This window comes from Ornithodoros turicata, chromosome 3, assembly GCF_037126465.1.
Source record: "Ornithodoros turicata isolate Travis chromosome 3, ASM3712646v1, whole genome shotgun sequence".
NCBI lineage: Eukaryota > Metazoa > Arthropoda > Arachnida > Ixodida > Argasidae > Ornithodoros > Ornithodoros turicata.
In genome coordinates, this window is record NC_088203.1 from 79096065 (window position 1) to 79117798 (window position 21734).

A 21734-nucleotide genomic window follows, 5' to 3' on the forward strand; every position below is an offset into this window, starting at 1 on the left:
GCTGATGAGACAAATGAAACTCGCCCAGTCATTGGTGGGCTGCCTCAAACAGCGGCGGAGAAGTACGGAGCTCGACGATGATACTCGCGCATTGATGTGCAATGCCCTAGTTACACGATGTCAGTCTTTTATTTTTACGTTTAAAGTCCCAGGTACGATTCCTGAAGTCCAAGTCATACGTGGTGACCGTGTAACAAATAATGTGCCCTGTTAATTGGAGGTTTCTCAAAACCCTTAAAAAGTGATGAAAAATTGGACCACAACCAAAACAAAAATAACGGGGGGGGGGGGGGCACATCGCTACGAGCATCCAACGCCACCCCGAACCTGCGACACCGGTAGCGGACGCCACTCCACGCGGTCGCTCCTTATGAAAACAGAAATCAGATGCTGGTTGTCGTGATTGGTCAAACTTCTGACGTCGCGGTCATGGGGCGTGGGAAAAGAGGATAAAAAGAGGGGAGGGGAAAGCGGAAGGAAATTCAGCCTAGAAATTCGGAACGCGCTTCATTGCCCTCGCATCGCGCATATGAAATTAATAACAGAAATGCGCAGTTGAACTAACTTCATAATATCGCCGGAAAAGTTCGATAGTGGGAACGTTCAACCTTGAAGACACTGAGCATGAGGACAAAGATGGCCTTCGGGAAATAAACCGGAATAATACGAATGGGAGGAAGAAGCGATAAAATGAAAATTAAAATATGTGTCTGGAGTAAGGGTGTTGAGGCTGGTCGAGGAATGTTAAATGCTTCGTGTGTGCATCTCTCTCAAGCTCAATTTCTGCTGCTCGAAAACTGTTATCAGCACAGGGCCTATATAGACCCTTCGTTCAACTTTAAAGTGGTTGTATGCAGACATGTACAAAATACAGCGCAAAAGTATTTTACAATAAGATACTAAGTACTCCACGTCAGAAGTATTTAAAATAGAGTACAAAATACTCAAAAGTGAAAGTAATTTGAGTAGAGTACTAAATGCTGTAAGAAGTATTTAAGATGCCCTTTAAACTACTTTAGTATTAGCAGTAAATGAAACGCGTATTCTGAACTTGGCCGTACAAATGAAAGGAATAAACTTCATCTGTCATGCTTAATCATGGCTTTCATTTGCAACGTCTTGGTGTCAAGTAATGTTTGGTGAACTTTGATGAACCCAAGTAAACTTTGTTGATATGTTCTGACCCAAAGCTTCGTAATCCCTCATATATGTCAGCTCGGGTCTTTCAACCTCTGGCGCGTGTTTATTGCTTTGGTGACCAAGGAAATAAATGCCGGGATTTCTCTTGTACCTAATCCCCTGAGGATTCACTTTGCAATATGAATAGGAAGCGTTTTCTGACAAAGTTGGTTATTGACAACAAGGCCCGGTGTGGGACCAGACTATTGTACACGAGGATTCCCGAATTCCCGAAAACAGAAAGAGAAAAGAGTGTTAAGTTCCAGTGACCTGAAAATCTGGACACAGCGGGAAGTGTGCTTGACGAGGAAGGAAAGTATTTTGTGTACTGAGTAGGAAATACCGAAAAAAGTATTTTAAATGTGTAAAAAATACTTGTCGCAAGAAGTGTTGAGTAGAGTACCAAAATACCGGAAAAAGTTTTTAAATACTCTTTTTAAGTACGTACTCAAGGTACGTACAAGTATGGTTGTATGTAAAGCACATAGAACAGCTTTCGTGTAACTAGGGCATTCTACTGATAATGATGTCCAGTGAAAACCACAGCACTCCACTGAACGACACGAGAATAGACTAGATGCATGCCTAAAATGGCACGAAACTAAGTGTAGATCCATTACCACCTGAATATTTTCTATCATGTATGACTGTAGAATTATCGAATAGAGTCGCTGAAGCGGTTAATGACGTTGTTTACTTTAGCAACACTTACGTATTTTTATAACTTCTGGTCAATCAGTGGAGTGTTGTGAATACTCGTGTAGTTTTCAATCAATCAATCCTGTGTAGTGTGAAGTACTGTACGTAACACTTTCTGCATTGAAGCGGCCACGTAATCTGTGTGATGATCTTGCATTGCATTAAATTACTTTCATATTAAATTAAATTAAATTGCTAAATCGCTGATTTTTACTAAACTCAGATTCAATTAACAATAAAGTGGCAATAGCTCGTGTGTTATCCCACATGTTGGCTTCATCAATGTAGAAAGTGTTGGAATTATCTTATTTCTATCGCCGCACTTGTGCTCGCTCTTGCGCATACTTTGAAGGCGTTTTTGCGAAGATAGTATTTCTTGTGATCTTAATACACTCATGTATCACGACTACTACGATTAACTTCCTGTCGAGGTCAGCCAGAGTGGTCACCCCATGTCATTGAAGAACTTAAAAGGGATGACTTCATCAAGATAAAGCGTGAACAAGGACTAAAAGAGATGCCATGCACATCACAGGCACTGAGCTAATATGTGAAGTGTACTAAGGTACCACACAAAGTACCACGACATAAAGCAGTTCAGTTGTAAGGTGCCAAACTGTGAAATTAGCTCCTTCCACACCGTTGTCCAGACACTTCAAAGCAGCATTTCTTTTACGCAAGTGATGTGCTGCTTACTGGGCGTATGTAGAAAGTAAGTCTCACGAGGCTTACTTAAGCAAGCGATGTCGCGTAAGGAACAAACGTTAACATGGCGGTACACGTGAAACGAGAGGGTACATGGTACCACGGTGTCACAGCTAAAATGCATCAAGATTTTGAAGAAGACAGAACGCTCTTCATGAATGGAATCAATCAATTAGTACTTTCATTGTGCCTAATTATTAAGGATAATTACGCAGTGTCAGTAATCTGTAATCAGTATTTTCATTTTCATAGTACTTTTAACTATATTAATTATTTGCAATCAGTATTTTTTATTGCGCCTAATTAATTAATTAGACACGATCGATTAGCTAACTGTAAAGCATCGGCTTAACGGCCGATGTGTCAATTGAAAAGTTTGTCGAGCGTCTTCAGAGCTTGACACCTCCGCCCTTGACCCAATATCTGAAAAGATACCTAATTAGTCATATCCAATTAATTAATTAGGCACAATGACAAAACCTACTGGGGACTAGAATGCACGACTGCTAACGATATTTAGTGGTCTGTAATGCGGGTTTCATTTGTAGGCGTTCCGTCTTTTGTTTTAATCCTGGTGCGTGTTATTTGGGACAGCCTCTGTGGCGTGCACATATTTTCTGCGTACAATAATCAATCTTTTGACTATCACCTCAGATTGCAATATATGTATATAGGTGTAGCCCGCGTTATATACAGGGTGTTCGACGAGAGGATGTCACTTAATTCCTAAAAAAAATAGGTTTTACTTCAAAAAATTATAAAACTACTTCATCATCATGGAGGAACAGCTTGGTAGGCTTGGTCCCTGGCCAAATCCAGACCACCAACGCCTTCGAAGCTCTTTTATTTTTGGACACCATAGGACTTCGAACCTTATTGCGAAGGGGCTCATTATTTCATTCCCCACATCACCATCAGCAATGGGGTAGAGTATCGCCCCTAGCGATGGAACTCCCCATTCACCATCTTAAAAATAAAGTTGTTTGTTTGTTAGGAATTGAGTGACCGTCCTCTCGTGAAGCACCCTGTATATGTATACCTTAACTTTTCTTCTCCAGTCAACATTTAGCCGCATAGCAATTCTTCTACACTTGCGCACATAACTTACACTCGCTTTTCGCACTCTTTAGGACGCGTCTGGTGCCTATGGCGTACTTTTGTGCTGTGATACGTCTGCACATAGTATACATCCGCACAGTTTCTTCACACAACGTGACGTGTTAAATCGAAGAATAGTGATGTAGTTACCTATGCATTTAACCGTATGTGTATAGCCCCCGTACAACCCATAGGGTGCAATTCAGTTTGCATAGATTACGGACAGCCACCTTCGCAATAAAAAGACGACTGATCGTATGTTGAACATTCTGAACACGAGTCGACCTCTAGCTTACTCTTTTTTTCACCAAACCATTCGAATCAAATATCTTATTACTTACATTCCATTTTTTTTTTTTTTTTTTATATGAAACTGCAGGCGACAGGAAGAGTCCATATTTTGAGAAACATGAGCTTCGGACACTGACAGGCACAGTTTCGTTTCCACGTCGACTCTTCTGGTCCCGAGCACAGGCTTTATACGAAGGAGCGTTTTATTATCCATTCCGGATTATTTTTTGTAAAAAGAAACTTCGCAGCACTCTCTCGAAATTCTATATTTCCGTTGACGTATTCATTTTTGCCTCTTGTAATTGTGTTATTGCTACTTCTGTTTTCAAACACACATTTATGCCAGGAGCTCCCGTTCAAGTTTCTCTTTTTCTGTCATCTGCATGCTTTGCTGACAACATAGAAACTCTTCCTCTTTCTCTCTTTTTTGTTTGTTTTTGTTTTTGTTTGTATTAATACAATTTCATGTCTGAGGTCTTGAGCTTTTTATGTGGCAATCAGAGAGGAATGCCCTCATATCTAGCAGCGGTCTGACCACATAAATATTTCGAAATCCTCTTCTGGGATAATGCCAATCTAAAATAGTGATAGAAACTCATTTTGTCCCTTGTCGTTGCACAGCGCTTTCTTTCCTGGGTAACATCTTTCTGAATGAACATCACTCTTTCGCTAAGAAAAAAGAACGGAGTTTGTAATGAAGATAAAACGATTAATAAAGTACGTTTGGAAGCCGAGCTATACATTGAAAGACGTATTATGTGCTAAAATTATTTGTGAAAAACTGTAAAAAAAAAAAGAACTGCTGCCCTCTTATAACATTCCCAATGCCCTGTATCGCATGCTATGCCTTGTTTGTACGTGCACTTGCGTAATTTCGTAGCAGCCAAACCCTTGTTACGATTTAATTTGCATTTTTTAACACCTTTCAAGCGTAATATGCAGTTTTGTTGTACCACTTTTAGTAAATATGCCTTCCTGAGTTAATTGCAAAGCCCCGAAGATTGCCTCGGTTCAAGAAGATGGTGGAATATAGGGTATATTGACAATGTATACGAACGAGCGCTTTTTTTAGTTGCAGAATTGGTCGGGTGCAGAATTAAATTTATCCATATTTTTAAAATTTACTTATCAACTTATCATTTTTTGTAATGCACTGGAACAGGTCAGGAAGCTGAAAAATTTTCACGTGATCCTTTTAGCAATGCATACACGATTGACGAAAGTTGCGGCGTCTGCCGTGCCAGCTTTCCTTTTCTTTACTTTATTTTACGAAGCTCAAGAAGCTACTCTACACTCTTAGAAATGAACTTCACCGCATAGCACGCTCCTAGCCAACACTCGTAAAAATGAACTTCACCGCATAGCACGCTCCTAGCCAACTATAATCTCGAATGATATCGTTATGTGACCTGATTTGTTGAAAACGGGAGGCGTCCGCCTTTTTGTGACACTTATGCTGTTCATAATTGTCACAAAAAAGGCGTACTCCTCCTGTTTTCAACAAATCACGTCACATAACGATATCATTCGAGATTATGGTTGGCTAGCAGCGTGCTATGCGGTGAAGTTCATTTTTAAGAGTGAACCATCATCTCGAATGATATCGTTATCTGTCATGATTTGGTGAAAACGGGAGGCGTACGCCTTTTTTGTGACACTTATGCTGTTCATAATTGTCACAAAAAAGGCGTACGCCTCCCGTTTTCAACAAATGAGAGTAGATAACGATATCATTCGAGATGATGGTTGGCTAGGAGCACGCTATGCGGTGAAGTTCATTTTTAAGAGTGTATTTTGGCCAACCCTGTGCATCAGAATGAAGTAACTCGAATAGTGTTCAGAATTTTCAACATACTTACAGCTCCAGATAATAAATCCGAGGCTCCTATTTGTCCGCAGTGGTGTCCCTTTCCACATAATGTAGGCGTTGTAGCAACCGCCCAATGTACACTGTTAAAACAGAACTTCACCTCATAGCACGCTCCTAACCAACCATCATACCGAATGATATCATTCTGTGTCATGATTTGTTCAAAACAGGAGGGAGGCGCCAATCTGGGACAGATTATCTTATCCCAGATAGGCGCCTCCCCCTGTTTTGAACAAATCATGACACAGAATGATATCATTCAGTATGATGGTTGGTTAGGAGCGTGCTATGTGGTGAAGTTCTGTTTTAACAGCGTACCATATGATTTTGAATCCGGGTATCTCCGGCATTATATTTTTTTTTTTCTTCCGGCGGTTGTATAGAAACAACACTTAACGAGACAAATCGTAAAATGCGTATCCACTACAAATACATACCTGTGATAACATTGACCAACGTCGTCTCGTCGTAAAGCCAAATGAAGACTACGAAATTATCTCGGCGTTTATTTATTTATAGATCTACATATCCTCAGGGCCCGTGGGCATTACAGAGGAGAGCAAGTGTTCATTTCAAATGCAACGCAAGTGAATTGCATTAAGAGCAGCACGAACAGACATAACCAAGATGTACGCTACAAACTGGTTATGTCGCATTCCCCATAACAGGCATGCATAACATGACGCTTAATTACACAGGGTAGATGCTTAACACATCGCTTTTCTTCTGATTTTTTTTTGTTTTTGTTTTTACCAAGATGCAACCCCTGCTGGTTCCGGCCAGCGTTCCTGGAGCAAAGCCAGCTTACTGCATCAATCACCTACACTAACTCGACCCGTTTCTGTCACGTCCACGTAATCCCGGCTATGTTGGTGGTCAACCATTGCATAGAATGATACCATTATCGCTCCTGATTTGTCTAAAGTGTGGGGCGTACGCCTTTTTATGGCAATTAACATAACTGCGAAAGTGTCACAAATAGGCGTACAGCTCTCGTTTTCAACAAATCAGTGGAGAGAACGATGTTGCTCGGAACGAACAGGGAAGCTGGAAGCCAGAGATTCCCTCGCTCAGAGAGGAACAGGAAAACCATGTTTTTGTGGGTAAGATCAGTTTGTTTATACAGGGTGTCTCAGCTAAATCCCCGGGCTAAATAATTCGCGAACCCGTGCACCAATAGATGAAATTTCTGTTTTACAAGTATCTGTCCGATACTACCTACAACCTGCGCACCTTGTGAATGAGTAGGAGACGCTCATTATTTAAATAAAAACTCAAAGGAGTTTCGTGAAAAAAAAAACATAACTTCTAAAGCAGGGTATGTAAAACGTAATCCATTGGTGTGAGGACGTAATTCATTGGTGGACATGGGAGTGGAAGAGCGTCCTTTTGAGCTTCCCCGCGACCAGCAGCGACAGAAATATGTAAACCGAAACCAATTAATTACTGCAACAAATGACCCGCTTTGGTGGCAGATTTTTCTCTAAAAGTCCAAAGTGTCCACTGAAGGTCCCAAAAGGGGTAGTACCCATTTCAATGCCGACGGCGCCCTGCTTTAGCAGTTATGTTTTTTTACGAAACTCATTTGAACTTTTATTTAAATAATGAGCGCCTCCCACTCATTCACACTGTGCGCACGGACAAGTATCGGACAGATACTTGTAAAAAAGAAAGTTCTTCGATTGGTGCACCGGTTCGCGAATTATTTAACTGAGACACACGGCGTATATGCAGTGTGTTTCACGAAAAATGAGCCATAGTTCAAAATAGAATGGTTCATCGCACACCAAAAAGACGGACTCCATAGTGTTACCAGTGGTGTGAGGATACTCAAAGTATTTTTGTTTTGTAATTAATTAGTTAATTAGTGAAATTCATTAGTTTTTTTAATTTTAAAGATTAGAGCCAAAATGCCAATGAGAAAGTTGTAGCGGGCGATACAACGATACGAAACCCGTTTATTGCAACTTTGTACCTCTAACGAATCTCTCTCTCTCTTTTTTTTTTTTTTTCGGCTCCAAATACTAACTTTTGGGTTTGCAAAAAATCGACGCGGGACCTGGCGGACACGCGCGAGGAGTGACGGATCACAGCGCGCTCTCGAGCATCCTGTTATTGAACGAAAACTAGTCACAGTTCTCATTGACAGTTTGACATTTTGGCTTGACAATTGGCTCCTGGCGCGTCTGTGAGAGATCCCGCGTCAACTTTCTTCTTTTTTTTTTTTTTTTTTTGCAAACCCGAAAATTAGTTTTTGAAGCCGGGAAAAAAAAGGATCCGTTAGAGGTACAAAGTTGCAATCAAGGGGTTTCGTGTCGTTGTATCGCCCGCTGCAACTTTCTCATTGACATTGCGGCTCTAATCTTTATTATTAAAAACTGCCTAATTAATTTCACCAACTAATTAGAAAACGAAAAATAGTTTGAGTATCCTCACACCGCTTGTAACACTATGCAGTTCGTCTTTTTGGTGTGCAATGAACCATTCCATTTTTAATCTTTAGCTCATATTTCGTGAAACACCCTGTATATTAGTAGCGACAGAAAGATACAATCCATCGAATCGCACAGCACTCCGAAGTATATAGTACGAAGTAGCCACCGCATATCACCGAGCTTGCCCCCATCTGGATTACTTAAAGAGCGCCCCCAAATGCGCACATCAACAAAACGAACAACAACGGCTAAAAGCACGTATCGTTGGCGCCATGGATAAAAGAAAAACAGTCACGCACGACAAAATTAGGTTAGTAGCTCGCACGTAATTCCATCTAGGTTGAGCACAACCTCATTAAACCGTCGTTGCCCCTGCATTACAGGAACGGCCAACCTTATAGGGCATAATCCGATTGCTCAAAGTATCGTCAACTCAGACTTGAGTCACGGTTGAAGTCGGAGTAATGTCTCCATTTGCGTTACAGCATCGAATAGAATAGAAGTAGAAAGAAAAAATGTAGGTCTAACTGGTGCCGACTAGCTGTTCCAGCTGTTCCATTTGCGTTACAAGCGTGTTCCTCGGGCACCGGTATAATTGCGCGCCGAAAAAAAAAAGGGGGGGGGGGGCAATTGGCGCTGGAAAAATATGCGCGTAGCGAGAGAGATTTATTCGATTAGTTATAGATTTGACCGTTGTACGTGTATATATTTTTAATACTGAAGATTTATTTGGTATTTATTTGACATTTACTTGACATGCACTGTGTGTGCTGTGTAATCGTTTGTTCTTATTTATTTATTTACTTTTAGTTATGTATATCGCTCGTTCGTAATAACATGTTCGTTCTTATATTCAGCCATATTTATTTATTGGTGAAAATTGGTTTGTTAGTCATGCTACGTATTTACGAATAGTTAAACCTTCACCTGCCAAATTTATATGTGACTGCTTTGTCGCCAAAGGAAAGCACGTGTCTTATTAGTACCACTATAACGCATACTGTGTAGTGGTACCACAACTATAACGCATATTTGGTTTTACTGTTTCTTTAGTCATGTCACTCATTACGAGAAGTTGTTACCAGATTATATTATTGATAAATTAATCAATTGTTGATTGTGGAAGGCAAAAAGCACCTGTCCCTCTGTACAACCCTGTGGTCCTTGCGGAGATTAATATCAAGCAGCTTCTATCATCTTTTTTGCTTTTTTTTTCCGCGCACACAGTAACTCTTCTTGGGAAAAGGAATGCGTTAACGAATAAGCACACTCTTAAAAAAAAGGGTGTACTTTAACTCCTTTCCTTGCCACATATATAACACCCTTTTGGAGAGTACAATTACGCTCAAAAGAGTGTCTCCTCACTCCCTCAAGGGAATAGCATAACACCTTCTCCCTGCCGGGGAGTAATATTACTCTCCAGTAGGGAGAAAGGTGTTATGCTACTCCCTTGAGGGAGTGAGGAGACACCCTTTTGAGCGTAATTGTACTCTCCAAAAGGGTGTTATATATGTGGCAAAAAAAGGAGTTAAAGTACACCCTTTTTTTAAGAGTGCATAATAATGCACACTGCATTGCGTGACAGAATTAAAACAATGATTTCAGAATAGATCCGGACGTAGGCAACTGTAGAAGCTGGTAAAAGTAGTAGTTTACATACGGTGAACCCTCGATTTATACCTTACCTTTTTAAACGACACCCTCTGGGACAAGGCACTTCCCCGTCCTCATTCCAATACTCAATTTATGAATCCCTCAATTTATGAAGGATTTTTAACGAACGACAACCATTTATAAACCGAGGGTTGACAGTATGCAGGAACTTTACGCCAACATCGTCTATCCAAACTTTTCAGGAGCGAAGACTTACAGTGGAGGTTTGCAAATCCCTCCTCTTGTCTCTGGTGCTGGCGTTACACCGTTTCTCAAGAGACTATTTTTCTCCGCGTGCAGAACGGATTAGAAAACACACTGCGCTATTTGTTTAATTCGTTATCGCTATAGTCAACGTTCCCAGTCGAGCCTGTTAGGAAAGACAATGACATATTATGCACAAAGGTAGGTCCGTTCTCGGGGGAGAAAATTCCCTTCCAAATAACGGAATAAATTGCTGTATAAAAGCAATATGACACGGTGCTTTAAAACCCACATGTGAGTTACAGAATAGTTTAGCCTCTGTACATGGCGGGGAAATCTTAAGGGAACAGATATCATCATCTATCTATATACTCCAAGCGTGCTATAACTATGTAACTATTATGTATGACTATTTATGTAAATCGTATAATACAGTTGCATCTAAATATTGCCGACCATATTATTCCATTCAAGAATGTCGCTGTATAAACATGTTTCCGATACGCAGTGACAAATTTTGCATTTCGTTAATTGATGAACGCTACTTCTGACCCTTGGAGAAGCAGAAATAATGTAACAATGTGTTACGAAGCGCAAGACTTGTTGAAAGTCCTTTCTCTGTACTTCAATTGTTTGTCATGTAATATGAGACCGCTCCTGTGTATCTTGCAAGATTACTGCAAAGTGAGTGTTTTATCGTGTTTCTCAAGTTGCAAATAAATGTCATTTTACCTGCCATCAAGAGTCCTAAGTGTCCTTGAGCGACACCCATCTGTCATCTTAAGTCTAACGTTAAAGATGCAAACGTCGTGTGCTGAGGTAATTACCACCTTTCCTATGTCTTGTTCACTGTTCAGCATGCGGGAGTGTTGCTTGGTTTCATTACAAATACGTTGTAATCTCTTTTTTTACCGTGTTTTTATACCTTTCACGTTATTCTAATTCTATAATATTTACAGCATAGCGATATTTTTTAACTTTGTTGATTCGGTGTTAAAAATAGCGACAGTTTCAGTATAAAGTCCTACACGTACGGAGGAAAAAAAACTTTTCTCTTATGGGATGTAAAATCGTGCATAGAAGTTGTAAGAGGTAATTGTCCTCAGATATACACAAGGCAGCTCCAAGAACAGTGCTTATTTCAAAGTGCGGTAACGTCCTAATTGGTGTTCTTTCTATTTCCCCACAGCAAATGCACGACGAAGTGAGCGAAACCGAAAACATCCGGAAGAACTTGGCCATAGAAAGAATGATCATAGGGGGCTGCGATATTCTGCTTGACGTTAACCAAGTGTTCGTCCGGCAAGGTAACATGCATTTATAAACGGTGTACCTTTCACGCGTGAAGTGAGGTCCAGAATAAGCAACAAAAAAATCGGAGAAGTTTGTACAGCAGTTTTATTTCTAAGCCCTTGTGTTCGCTTCATCTTGTGCGTCCATGGCTAGGAGTTGTCGCTCGCGATAAGATATAGAAGTTTACGATGACTATAAGAGTAATATGCAAGCGTGTTGGTGTATACTTGGCGTTGAAAAACTATAACCTTTTTAACCTATATAACCTTTAAATAGCGTTTTTACAGTTGTGTGATACGGCGAGGCGGACACTCTATCGAAGAGATATGTAACTAATTAATTAATGAGGAGCTTTCCGGTTCCAAAGCACGTGGGCCTCTGACATGAAATGAGTGGACTGTTTTTCCTGCGCTCCAGAATGGCGCAGTGTCGGCTTTGGCTCATTTGGTTAGCAAACTTCGGCGATGTGGGGGATATGTTTATTAAGAAAAAGAAAGAGAAAAAACGAATTCCAACGTACGTACTCGTTTCATGATACAGAAAAAAAGAATGCTTCTCAACCAGGATTGTCTCCCAATCCGCTATCTCACTTTCGCCCGAAAGCCTCTCGCTTAAAGTTTCTTCCAGATCAAGTGGATTCTCTAATAGCAGAGTGCATCCAGCAAACAGAGGTTGATGTCAGAAAAATCCTGCGTCCGGTCCTTGTGGTTTCCTGTAAAGCGTGCTTTTTCTGCATTGCTACAGTGTACGCAGGAGAAGCAACCGAGCAATATGTCTTTCTTAGCGAGCAGACATAACGCTGGAAATTGTTTTGGCTCAAATAAAGGACTCAGGGACGCATGAAATGATATCTTTTTGTTGTTGTTGTTGTTGTTGTTGTTTTGTTTAACATATAACTGATACAGGCATATCACAAAAATATATCTTTTTTTGTTTGCTTTTATTATTCTAATATCCTTTATGTGCAGCAGCGTTTGAGTGACCTACAGAACATTGCGTTGTTACTTTCTGATGCTCGTGTTGCTCCGCAGTAACCTGCCGCCCTGTAGTTTACGTCTTTTCAATGTGGTACAAACTACCTTTTGTGTCTTCTGACAGACGTCTATCATTATTCATTACACAGCTCGTACACAACTGATCCATTGTTTTTTGTGTGTGTGGGACGGGCGTAGGCAGCGTGATCCATGTGATGGGATCAGAGAAGGCCAAGTCTCAGCGCTCTCGGATTGCCAATCTGAAAGGAGAAAAAGAAGTGGTGCGCCAGTGCTATCTCTTTACGAACCACATGCTGCTCTGCAACCGAACTTCGGCCGGGAAACTGCACCTAGTTGAGGTATTGTGTACCTCCCCTATACCGGCACTCCCCTGACCACAACACACGATAGAGAAGGAAGCCAATGCTCTCTCTCCACTCTCCTGTATCGCGTTTAATATTTTCGATACATTTTGTTTCTCTCATAAGCCGTTAGGAGAGCGTTCGAGAAAGGCATGCTCGTTTTAAAGTAGTGCATAAAAGACAGACTTTTCAATCGATAGTTTTATGGAGCCCACCAACGTCGACAGTCGTGTGAATCTGCCTGTAACAGCTACGGAGAGGCAAGTAGAGAAGAAAGAAGTTGCAATGGCACTGAACCTATGTAGCTGCAGCATTTAAACGTGTTTGGCGTGTCGACCACTCACTTCAGCGTCGTTCATTGTCTCATCATCAGGACACATCTTATTCCGTCCATCGTGTCTTGGGGTAGCGGGCCGCACATCGTGTGGCGAATTTGCCCATTCATAATCATCCATCTATCCGTTGTTGTTGGCATAATGCCCAAAGATACAGACCTTTTTATTTATTCATTACCAAATGAAGTACGTAATTTTCGGCTGATAACGCGCACCTACTAAAAATTCCGATCTAAGAATTAAAATACCACGTACAACACGCACCGGCGTATAACACGCGGCCGCTTAGCGTTGAAAAAACAATGAGACAACTATGCAAAGTGAATTTACGTGAGCAGATTTATTAAACAAGCTAGAAGCACCGCCAGAACAGAGGAAATACCTAGCTGAAAATCTTCCAAGTCTGACTCCACGTCATCACTGTGGAAGTGCTGCGCCAGGTCATCGCAAACAGTGGTCTGGCGACGCAGGCGTAGGTCGTGTCGCTGCATAAAGCGGAAGCACCAGGATGGTCCACCGACAATGTCGAAAGTCGTGCAGCTGCTCCATTTCCAATAAGCTTCGACCAATCCCCAACCGTCGACTTAAACTCGGCAGTGTAACTTTTACGTGTCGACTTGCTGCCGCGAACATGCAAAACGCAACAGAGCAGAGCTGGTAATGAATGCCCAATGACCTGAGCCCTCAAGCTGTCAAAAGTGGGAACAAGGCAATGAAATGTGAGTCACAACTTACCCGGACCTGATAATCGCTGCTAAAAGGTCAGCGCTGACGTGACTGACCCGAAAGTGGGACGTCCAAACCGGTCTGGTTGTGGGCACTTTCTGTGTATGTTCCCTTGTAGCCCCAGATTTTGCTGTTCCGATAAAACTACCGCGTATAACATGCACCGGCGTATAGCGCGCAGGGGGGGCAAACAATAAATTCCGGTTCATAACGCGTGCGTTATCGGCCGGAAATTGCGGAGAGAATCAAAACTTCAGTTATGCAGATAGTGTACGATAGTGATAGTGTACTTGATGTGAAAAGAGGTGTACTACAGGGTGGGTCCACCAACCATGATAGAAATTCATAGTAAAAAACGTAGGCCCCGGAGAGACATGCGGTCAAGGGATTTTTTTCTGCCAATAACTTTTGCCACATATTGGTCACATTTTTATTTCATTTCAGTTGACGGAAAGTTAATTTCTTGAATTGAACTCCGAAATTTCCCAAGGCAAACTAACGTTTTCTTTGCGGAAATGGGTTCCCCGTGGTCATTTTACTCAGTATAGCACATAATCCCACTCGTAATGCAATGGCAATTGCCGAAATAAATTCGCCGAAAGTCCGTGGAAATGAGCTCTTGGCACCGCCTCTTTTTTGACGGCTCGTAGTTTGAGCGCAAAGCTGCGAAGAAAGGAGGTTACATTGACACGCCACACGAGGGGGGAAAGGGTTACAAGCCTTACCCACCGAACAAACACCCGCGGTGAGTGCGGGAATCAGAGCTATTTTATCAAAAATGAGGTCACCCGACGGCTTGTAACCCTTTCCCCCCTCGTGTGGCGAGTCAATGTAACCTCCCTTCTTCGCATCTTTGCGCTCAAACTACGAGCCGTCCAAAAGAGGCGGAGCCAAGGGCTCGTTTCCACGGATTTTCGGCGAATTTATTTCAGCAATTGCCATTGCATTACGAGTGGGATTATGGCTAGACTGAGTAAACTGACCACGTGGAACCCATTTCCGCAAAGAAAACGTTATGATGCCTTGGGAAATTTCGGAGTTCAATTCAAGAAATTAACTTTCCGTCAATTGAAATGAAAGAATAATGTGACCAATGTGTGACAAAAGTTATTGGCAGAAAAAAATCCCTTGACCGTATGTCTCTCCGGGGCCTACGTTTTTTACTACGAATTTCTATCATGGTTGGTGGACCACCCTGTATATCCTCAGCCACGTCGACACAGACGCGTTCTTCCCTGCACTTATTCCAGCGTAATATTCCAAATCATTCGGAGCAAAAATGCCGCTACAGTAACTAATAGTACTGTGATCCTTTGGGTCGTTGGTGAGACAGTTGGTTGCCACTCGTGAGTGCGCGTCCTGTCTGATCAACTATGAAACTTCTCTTTCATGTTCACAGGGAACCTTGAGGCTTAAAGGAGGTAAGAGCTCCTATCTGCAGGTATTTGGTTACGGGTGTAATAGGTGTAATATTGTTCTTCTACGCTTCGTAATCATATTTACAATTTATCGTTCAACACTTCTTGTTCGTAACGTGTGCAGCATTAATACAAAAAAGCACTTTTTTTTCGGATACGAGCCAGTAGACGTACCGCCATTCAGATACATCTACCTGTTGTTACGTCATTTGAATAATTGTAGCACCCAATCAGACGCAAATGCGGAGGTACACAAAACGTTCTGCTCTACAGTCTTCTGAACTTCATCACATAGCACGCTCCTAGCCAACCATCATCCCGAATGACAATGTCCTCGTCCCTGATTTGTTGAAAACGAGAGGTGGAGCCTATTTTGTAGCCATAATACAGTACATAATGGAGCATAATAGCTCCGCTTCCCGTTATCAACAAATCAGGAGCGAGAACGTCGTCATTGGGGATGATGGTTTGCTAACAGCGTGCTATATGTGGTGAAGATGCGGACCTATCAGATTCATCTATACAAAAGGTGTCACAGCCAACAAGTTAACATCGCCGTTTGGAGCCGACACAGTCTGCGGGCTAGCTTGGTAGAGTTCATAGCCCCTTTAAGCCTCAAGGTGCTTCTATGCTTAGAATTGCAAGGGATCATGATCTACTGTTCTCGTCCTGTTGCCCATTGTACTCTGTGATCACTAACTAACAGTATTTTTATGCTAGCTATGCTGCTTATCAACCAGAAGGCCACATGAGCCTTTGCTACATGTTTTCCCATCTTCCGCTCACACTGCAGGCCATCGGGAAAATTCCCCTCGCTGATGCCACTCTCATTGAGGACCCCAACGAGCAGTTCCAGTTCATTGTCGACGATGGAGGTAAGTGCCCAACTCTTTCGCTCGTGTTTTTCTGTACAGAAGCATCTGGTTCCTAATGTATAGCTTTAAAGCAATTGAACAACTGCAAGAAAAGTGCATTACGATGTTAGCTGACGTATGTACCCCTAGATAATGCGTGTAGACCACTGCACAGGCCACATTCTTAGACCCAGGCCCTGCCCAAGCCCCAAGAGTTTCTAGGTTTTCTGGCTCAGGTCCGGCCCGAGCTCGAGGAATTTATAGGCTGCCTGGCCCAGCCCGGCCTAGTGTAGCGGGCTGTAAAAGTTGACCGTGGCTAACTAACAGTGGGGTAACACGGGCTCGAGCCCGACCGAGCCCCGGCAATGTACGGGCCCGGGCCCATAATGGTCAAACTCGAGCCAAGCCCAAGCCCGCAAAGAGAATGCTTCACCCGGCCTACACGTCGGGCCTTGCCGGGCTCGGGCTATCGTGCAAGCCCGAGCCCGTGCAGTGCTATGAATGCGAAACAACCTAGTGTTCTTGCGGCCTACCCCAAGCAGCACAATGTACTGAAAGTCGAGTGCAACAGGGGTGAACGGGTAGGTGGAAGGCCTTGAACAGGTTCGTGAAAGTAAAGAACACTGATAAAACACATACCGTCCACCCCTATTGCACTCGGTTTTCAGTACATTGTGCTACTTGGGACAGTTAATTTTGCGCGTCGAATGTGAGAGCGAGCCCGCGTCCCTTTCTTTTCTTATTCCATTTTTCTTTTCTTTTTTTTCTTTTTTTTGTCCTCGCAATCTGTCTTTAATGAAACTTTATACGAGCGAGAGCGGTTTTCTTTCTTTTAAAGTTCGCTAAGAATGGCGGAACGAACGAATGCTAAAACCAGGGTGCCGCACCGCAAAAAATACGGGTTCGGTTCGGGTTCGGGTTCGGGTTCGCGTTGCTTTGATTTCGTTCCAGTTCATTTCCGGTTCGGCCACGCAAAATAGAACCGGTTCGCAGCCCCGGTCCGGTTAGCGAACAGGTTCAACGCTTCCATATTAAATGTTCCATAAGACTGCTTTTATCAGGACATGCGTGGCTAATAGCTTACTGTTGTTGTCTGCATTGACGTTTTTAGCGGTCAGGTACTCCCTTTAGCGAGAGAAAGGGGAAATGGATGAACACTTATTGCAAATAGAGTCGACGTTGATGAAGCGGTGTAGTCCTACTACTTTCTGTTCCGAAAATCTCTTTTTTCACAAGCACAGTGCCAGCAAGATACACTTAAAGGAAGCCTAATAAGATGGACAGCGTTCCATAGACGACAGTACTTGCCGGAACACTGCATTCGCAGCGTGAATCTATCTGAAACCGTACTGAAGCATGTCGAAACTAAGCCTGCCAGCTTTAGTCTGTCCGAGCTCACAGCGGTCTACTAGTTAATCCACAACACAAAGGCACAGAACTGCGCTACAATAAGGAGAACTGCATTTACTTTTCAAACCACGACCAATCAAACAGGCACGGTTCTGCGTACGCTCCTTCTCCACTTCTCATATTTCTGACTTGTTTAATTTTTACTGCTCACGTGTAAAGGGAAATGTTGGGCGCTTGCTTAATTACATATTCGTCCTATAGAGCTACATAACTGGCCTACTCCATTCCTGTTTCATTCGTCTGCGTGGCGCCTTGTCTCTGAAGAATAGACGCCACAGCGCGTGCATGGGACGCTAGCCGCGGCGCTCACCAGGACAACTGCGCTTCAACGTGTTAAAAAGACGCTGAATAAAGTATACTTACTATACGTCCTCGCTGCTAGGTGAAAATTTCCGAAATCTATGATATGGACGCGTGATGATGATTCCAATGTGTCTTCGTGCGGGGATAGAGAAGAACTCTTATGCTGACTTATTTTATGTCCGAACCGTTTCGTTGCGACCCGGTTACCGCTATTATATTTTACGGTTCTGGTCCGGTTCTGGTTCAACATTGTCATTAAAATTTCGGTTCGGGTTCGGATCCGGCAAAAATAACGGTTCGGGTACGGTTTTCGGTTCGGGTTCGGTTCGACACCCTGGCTAAAACAACTAAGGAGTAGGTCCGTTGCGATGTTGACAACTTATGACGTTGTACATCAAACTAAATCTGTTACAAACGTCAAGGGCGCAGGTTTCATATCGAGTAAAGTAATCGCAAGGACACGATCTTAATAACAGTAATTGGGGGTTTACGTCGCAACTGACAACTGACTGAGTGATCCACAGCGGTGGATTGCTTTTGCCCATCTGAGGGTTCTTTAACGTGCGATGAAAGCTCACCCTATGGCACCCCGTATTTTAACGTCCCTCGCGGAAGACTCGCGTCTAAGCAACTTGGCGCTACCGACACGCTACCGCCTGAGCCACCGAGGGCGGGCACGATCTTCGACATAAAAACGAAAACATTACTGATACACAACGATAACTTGCCGAGGCGCAAGCTCCGATTCAGGGAAGGCACAAACACATAAGCCAATGCAAATAGCAGTATCGGAAGCATTTGTACTTTGTGTCACATGGGTAGAGCTGGCGATATGGCAACAACTACGTAGGTAATGCAACCGTTGCGTTTCTTTCGTTACACATCGCTCGCAAAAGAACACGCGTAGATTGACGTACCAGCCGGTTTCCAGATGCCTATAGGCTGAAGCGCATTTTCGGAACAAATAATGCACTTCCACGTTTCGTTTTCCTCATTTTCTGAAGCAATGTTGCCAAATAGCTATTCCATTAGCACCCCCCTTTTAAAGTACCTCACCGAACGAGAGTGGCGTTCACGTTTGCACCAGTATGCACACGACGGAAAACTCCAAACGATATATACTGTGATTTATCACCTGCTGTTTAACTCAGACCCACGAAACCTGGTACGTTAATTGTAAAGGACACCGACTACCGCAAACTGTAAAACCCTTTAGCTCCGCGACCCCAATTTTCCGCGAATCGGACACATGGTATATGTACTTATCCGCAGCCACTAAATCTCGCGAATGCTAAAGCTCGTGACTTGATCTGCTTCACTTTGTGGAGCGCCTCAGATTGCCCTTACTATATTTAACTAAAGGACTTTGCACGTCGCTGTCCGACGAATCAGCTCAAATGCTTAATAGCAACCAAGTGACAAAGTAAAGTCTGCGACTCTATCATTTTTTCGATGTATCAATAGACGAGTTTACAAAGATGCGCACGCCGCCAAGCGCGCGGCGCAAAGCAGCATTAGAGCTTTGAGCGCCACTGCTCCGTCGTCTGCTTCAGTTATGGTTTACCCCGGCTGACGCCGCTGCTGCGCACACCGGGAATGTTGACGTTGTTCTTCTTCTGCCTCTGGCTGTCTCGTAACGATATGAGGCGCTATACGTCACCATTAGCCCTTGCGTGCCGTAGGTAGCGCTTTATTTCTGAAGCGTGATGTGGGCAAGCTCACGCTTGTCCCATCCTACCGTTGGCAATCCAAAGTCTAGTGGTAATATAAGGTCTATTGTTGATCGAAATTTTCAGCGTGTCCTCAGAGTTCACGAAAAACAACACGCGCGAACAATACGTTTCACAGCATTAGGCCGCCGTTGGCAAGATTCGGTTGTTGTGAACGCCACGTCATTTTATGTAACATTCACAAATTCTGTACGAAGGGAGTTGCCTCAGGACAGGAACGGCGATATTTCGAACAAAGACTGTTCGCAAATCGGCTCCTCCTGTCCTGAGGCAACTCCCTTCGTACTTCTCTACCGGTTCGCTGGATTTCTACCCGTCTACGTTCACAAATTCTGTGGCGTTCCGAAGGTAATACGATGTTTTAGCGAGTCGTTTTCACTCAGACGTTTCGACAGCGGCTTTGCTGCTGCCCAGGAACTGGACTGCGTTAAGAGTCACTTGTGTGTAGTTTGTCACTCATTTGTGTACTCGCAGTACCGTTCCCGAAGCGTTTGAGCGGAAACGGTTCACGAAAGCTCCCCAATTGCCTCAGCGATAGTGTCATGCACTTTCCATTTTGTGATGGCACTGAAAAATTCAAATGAACGTCGAATTCGCCTGCGTCCATCATATCCTGATAATACAATACAACAGTTCAATTCACATTCCAACACGGAAACAATGCAGCAATCCACACGTAGACATGCTGAGGTATATTCTACGTCCATCGGGTCTGATCAGTATAGGACCAAGACGCGTGAATTATTTTCTCTCAACTATGCTCTTCCTTTGAATTTACGAGCGATCGACGCAAGTCAAGTAAAGCGCTCGAAAAGATAACAAGCGGAGAAATCTAAGAAAACCTGCCTTTGTAACAGATTGGCTCTTCTACAGTTGCTATTCCATTCCCTGCCCCCCCCCCCCTCACCGCAGCGATAATAATAATAATATCTTTATTCACAAAGATGTAAAAAGGAGCGAGCAAAAAGCTTCACTTTGAAGCTTGACGAGACTCGTCTGCTACAACAGTACAACAGCAAAGGCATACACATTAACAAGGTAAAGAATTTCATCACTGAACAGTACTTTCAAACACAAAAGGATGGTAACGCCCCTTTCAAAGCACAAATCACCACACCGTGCGCACATGTTCAATCACTTATGAAATATTCCAGAACATCTTTTTTCCTACACAAACAATGTCAATCTTATTTTCGGTACAATTTAACAGTCGAGACAATGTAACGTCTAAGGTCTGTTTGCCATAATTTGTACGTACGCGAGGCGTAACCCAGCTAGGACCAAGCCGGAGCGGATAGTGAGGCGCTGAGGGTAAAAGTTTGAATAGTCACAAGAACGTTTTATTATTTTCTTTAACAGCTATTCGATATGTAGTAGACAGCTTATAGCCACACTCTTAAAAATGAACTTCACCGCATAGCACGCTCCTGTCCAACCATTATCTCGAATGATATCGTTATCTGCCCTCATTTGTTGAAAACGGTAGGCGTACGCCTTTTCTGTGACACTTATGCTGTTCATAATTGTCACAGAAAAGGCGTACGCCTCCCGTTTTCGACAAATCAGGGCACATAACGATATCATTCGAGATTATGGTTGGCTAAGAACGTGCTATGCGGTGAAATTGATTTTTAAGAGTGCATATAGCATACAGATATTAATAATCCTATGCTTCTTAAACAGTCCCCTGGTAGTATGACAATATGGAAGGTTTTCTATGATGCGAAGTATCTTTTTCTGTGCACGCAATAAACTATTTAGATTACTATCAGTTCCCCAAACCAAGTGACAGTAATTTAGTTGAGAATGCGTAAGTGAGTTGCATGCGTAAGTGAGTGTAACCTTCTTTCTAAAGTAAACTGAATCTAGTAGAAGTTGGCGCCGACGAGCAGTGAGTCGATGAGGCAACGATCATTGCACAACAACGTTTAGTGATCGTGTTGGAGCTGCTCCCTTTCTAATCGTTTGCCCCTCTGTGCAATTCTTCTGTGTTTTTTTTCTATTTTTTTTACATATATCTTCTCCCGACGGGGCTTCCACTCTATCCTTCTCTTACCAGTTCTTTTTTTTTTTTTTCTGTCGCCTTTTATCGTCTTGATTGCAGCCTCGTCTCGCTTATTTTCTGTACTGTCATTGCATGGGCAGTACACCGCGTAAAAGAAAATAGGGAAAGGAAGAAGAAAGGAATTAGAGCC

General features: G+C 42.9%; 1 protein-coding gene across 2 annotated transcripts in view; it reads left to right on the top strand.

Moving 5' to 3' along the window:
* Positions 1-21734, top strand: part of LOC135388686 (ras-specific guanine nucleotide-releasing factor 2-like) — a 457533-nt gene that overhangs the window by 405879 nt on the left and 29920 nt on the right. For both annotated transcript variants that reach the window (XM_064618396.1, XM_064618397.1), the window contains exons 11-13: positions 11324-11441; positions 12600-12760; positions 16036-16117. In XM_064618396.1, coding sequence (XP_064474466.1) covers positions 11324-11441; positions 12600-12760; positions 16036-16117 — 361 coding nt within the window. The remainder of the gene's footprint in view (positions 1-11323; positions 11442-12599; positions 12761-16035; positions 16118-21734) is intronic.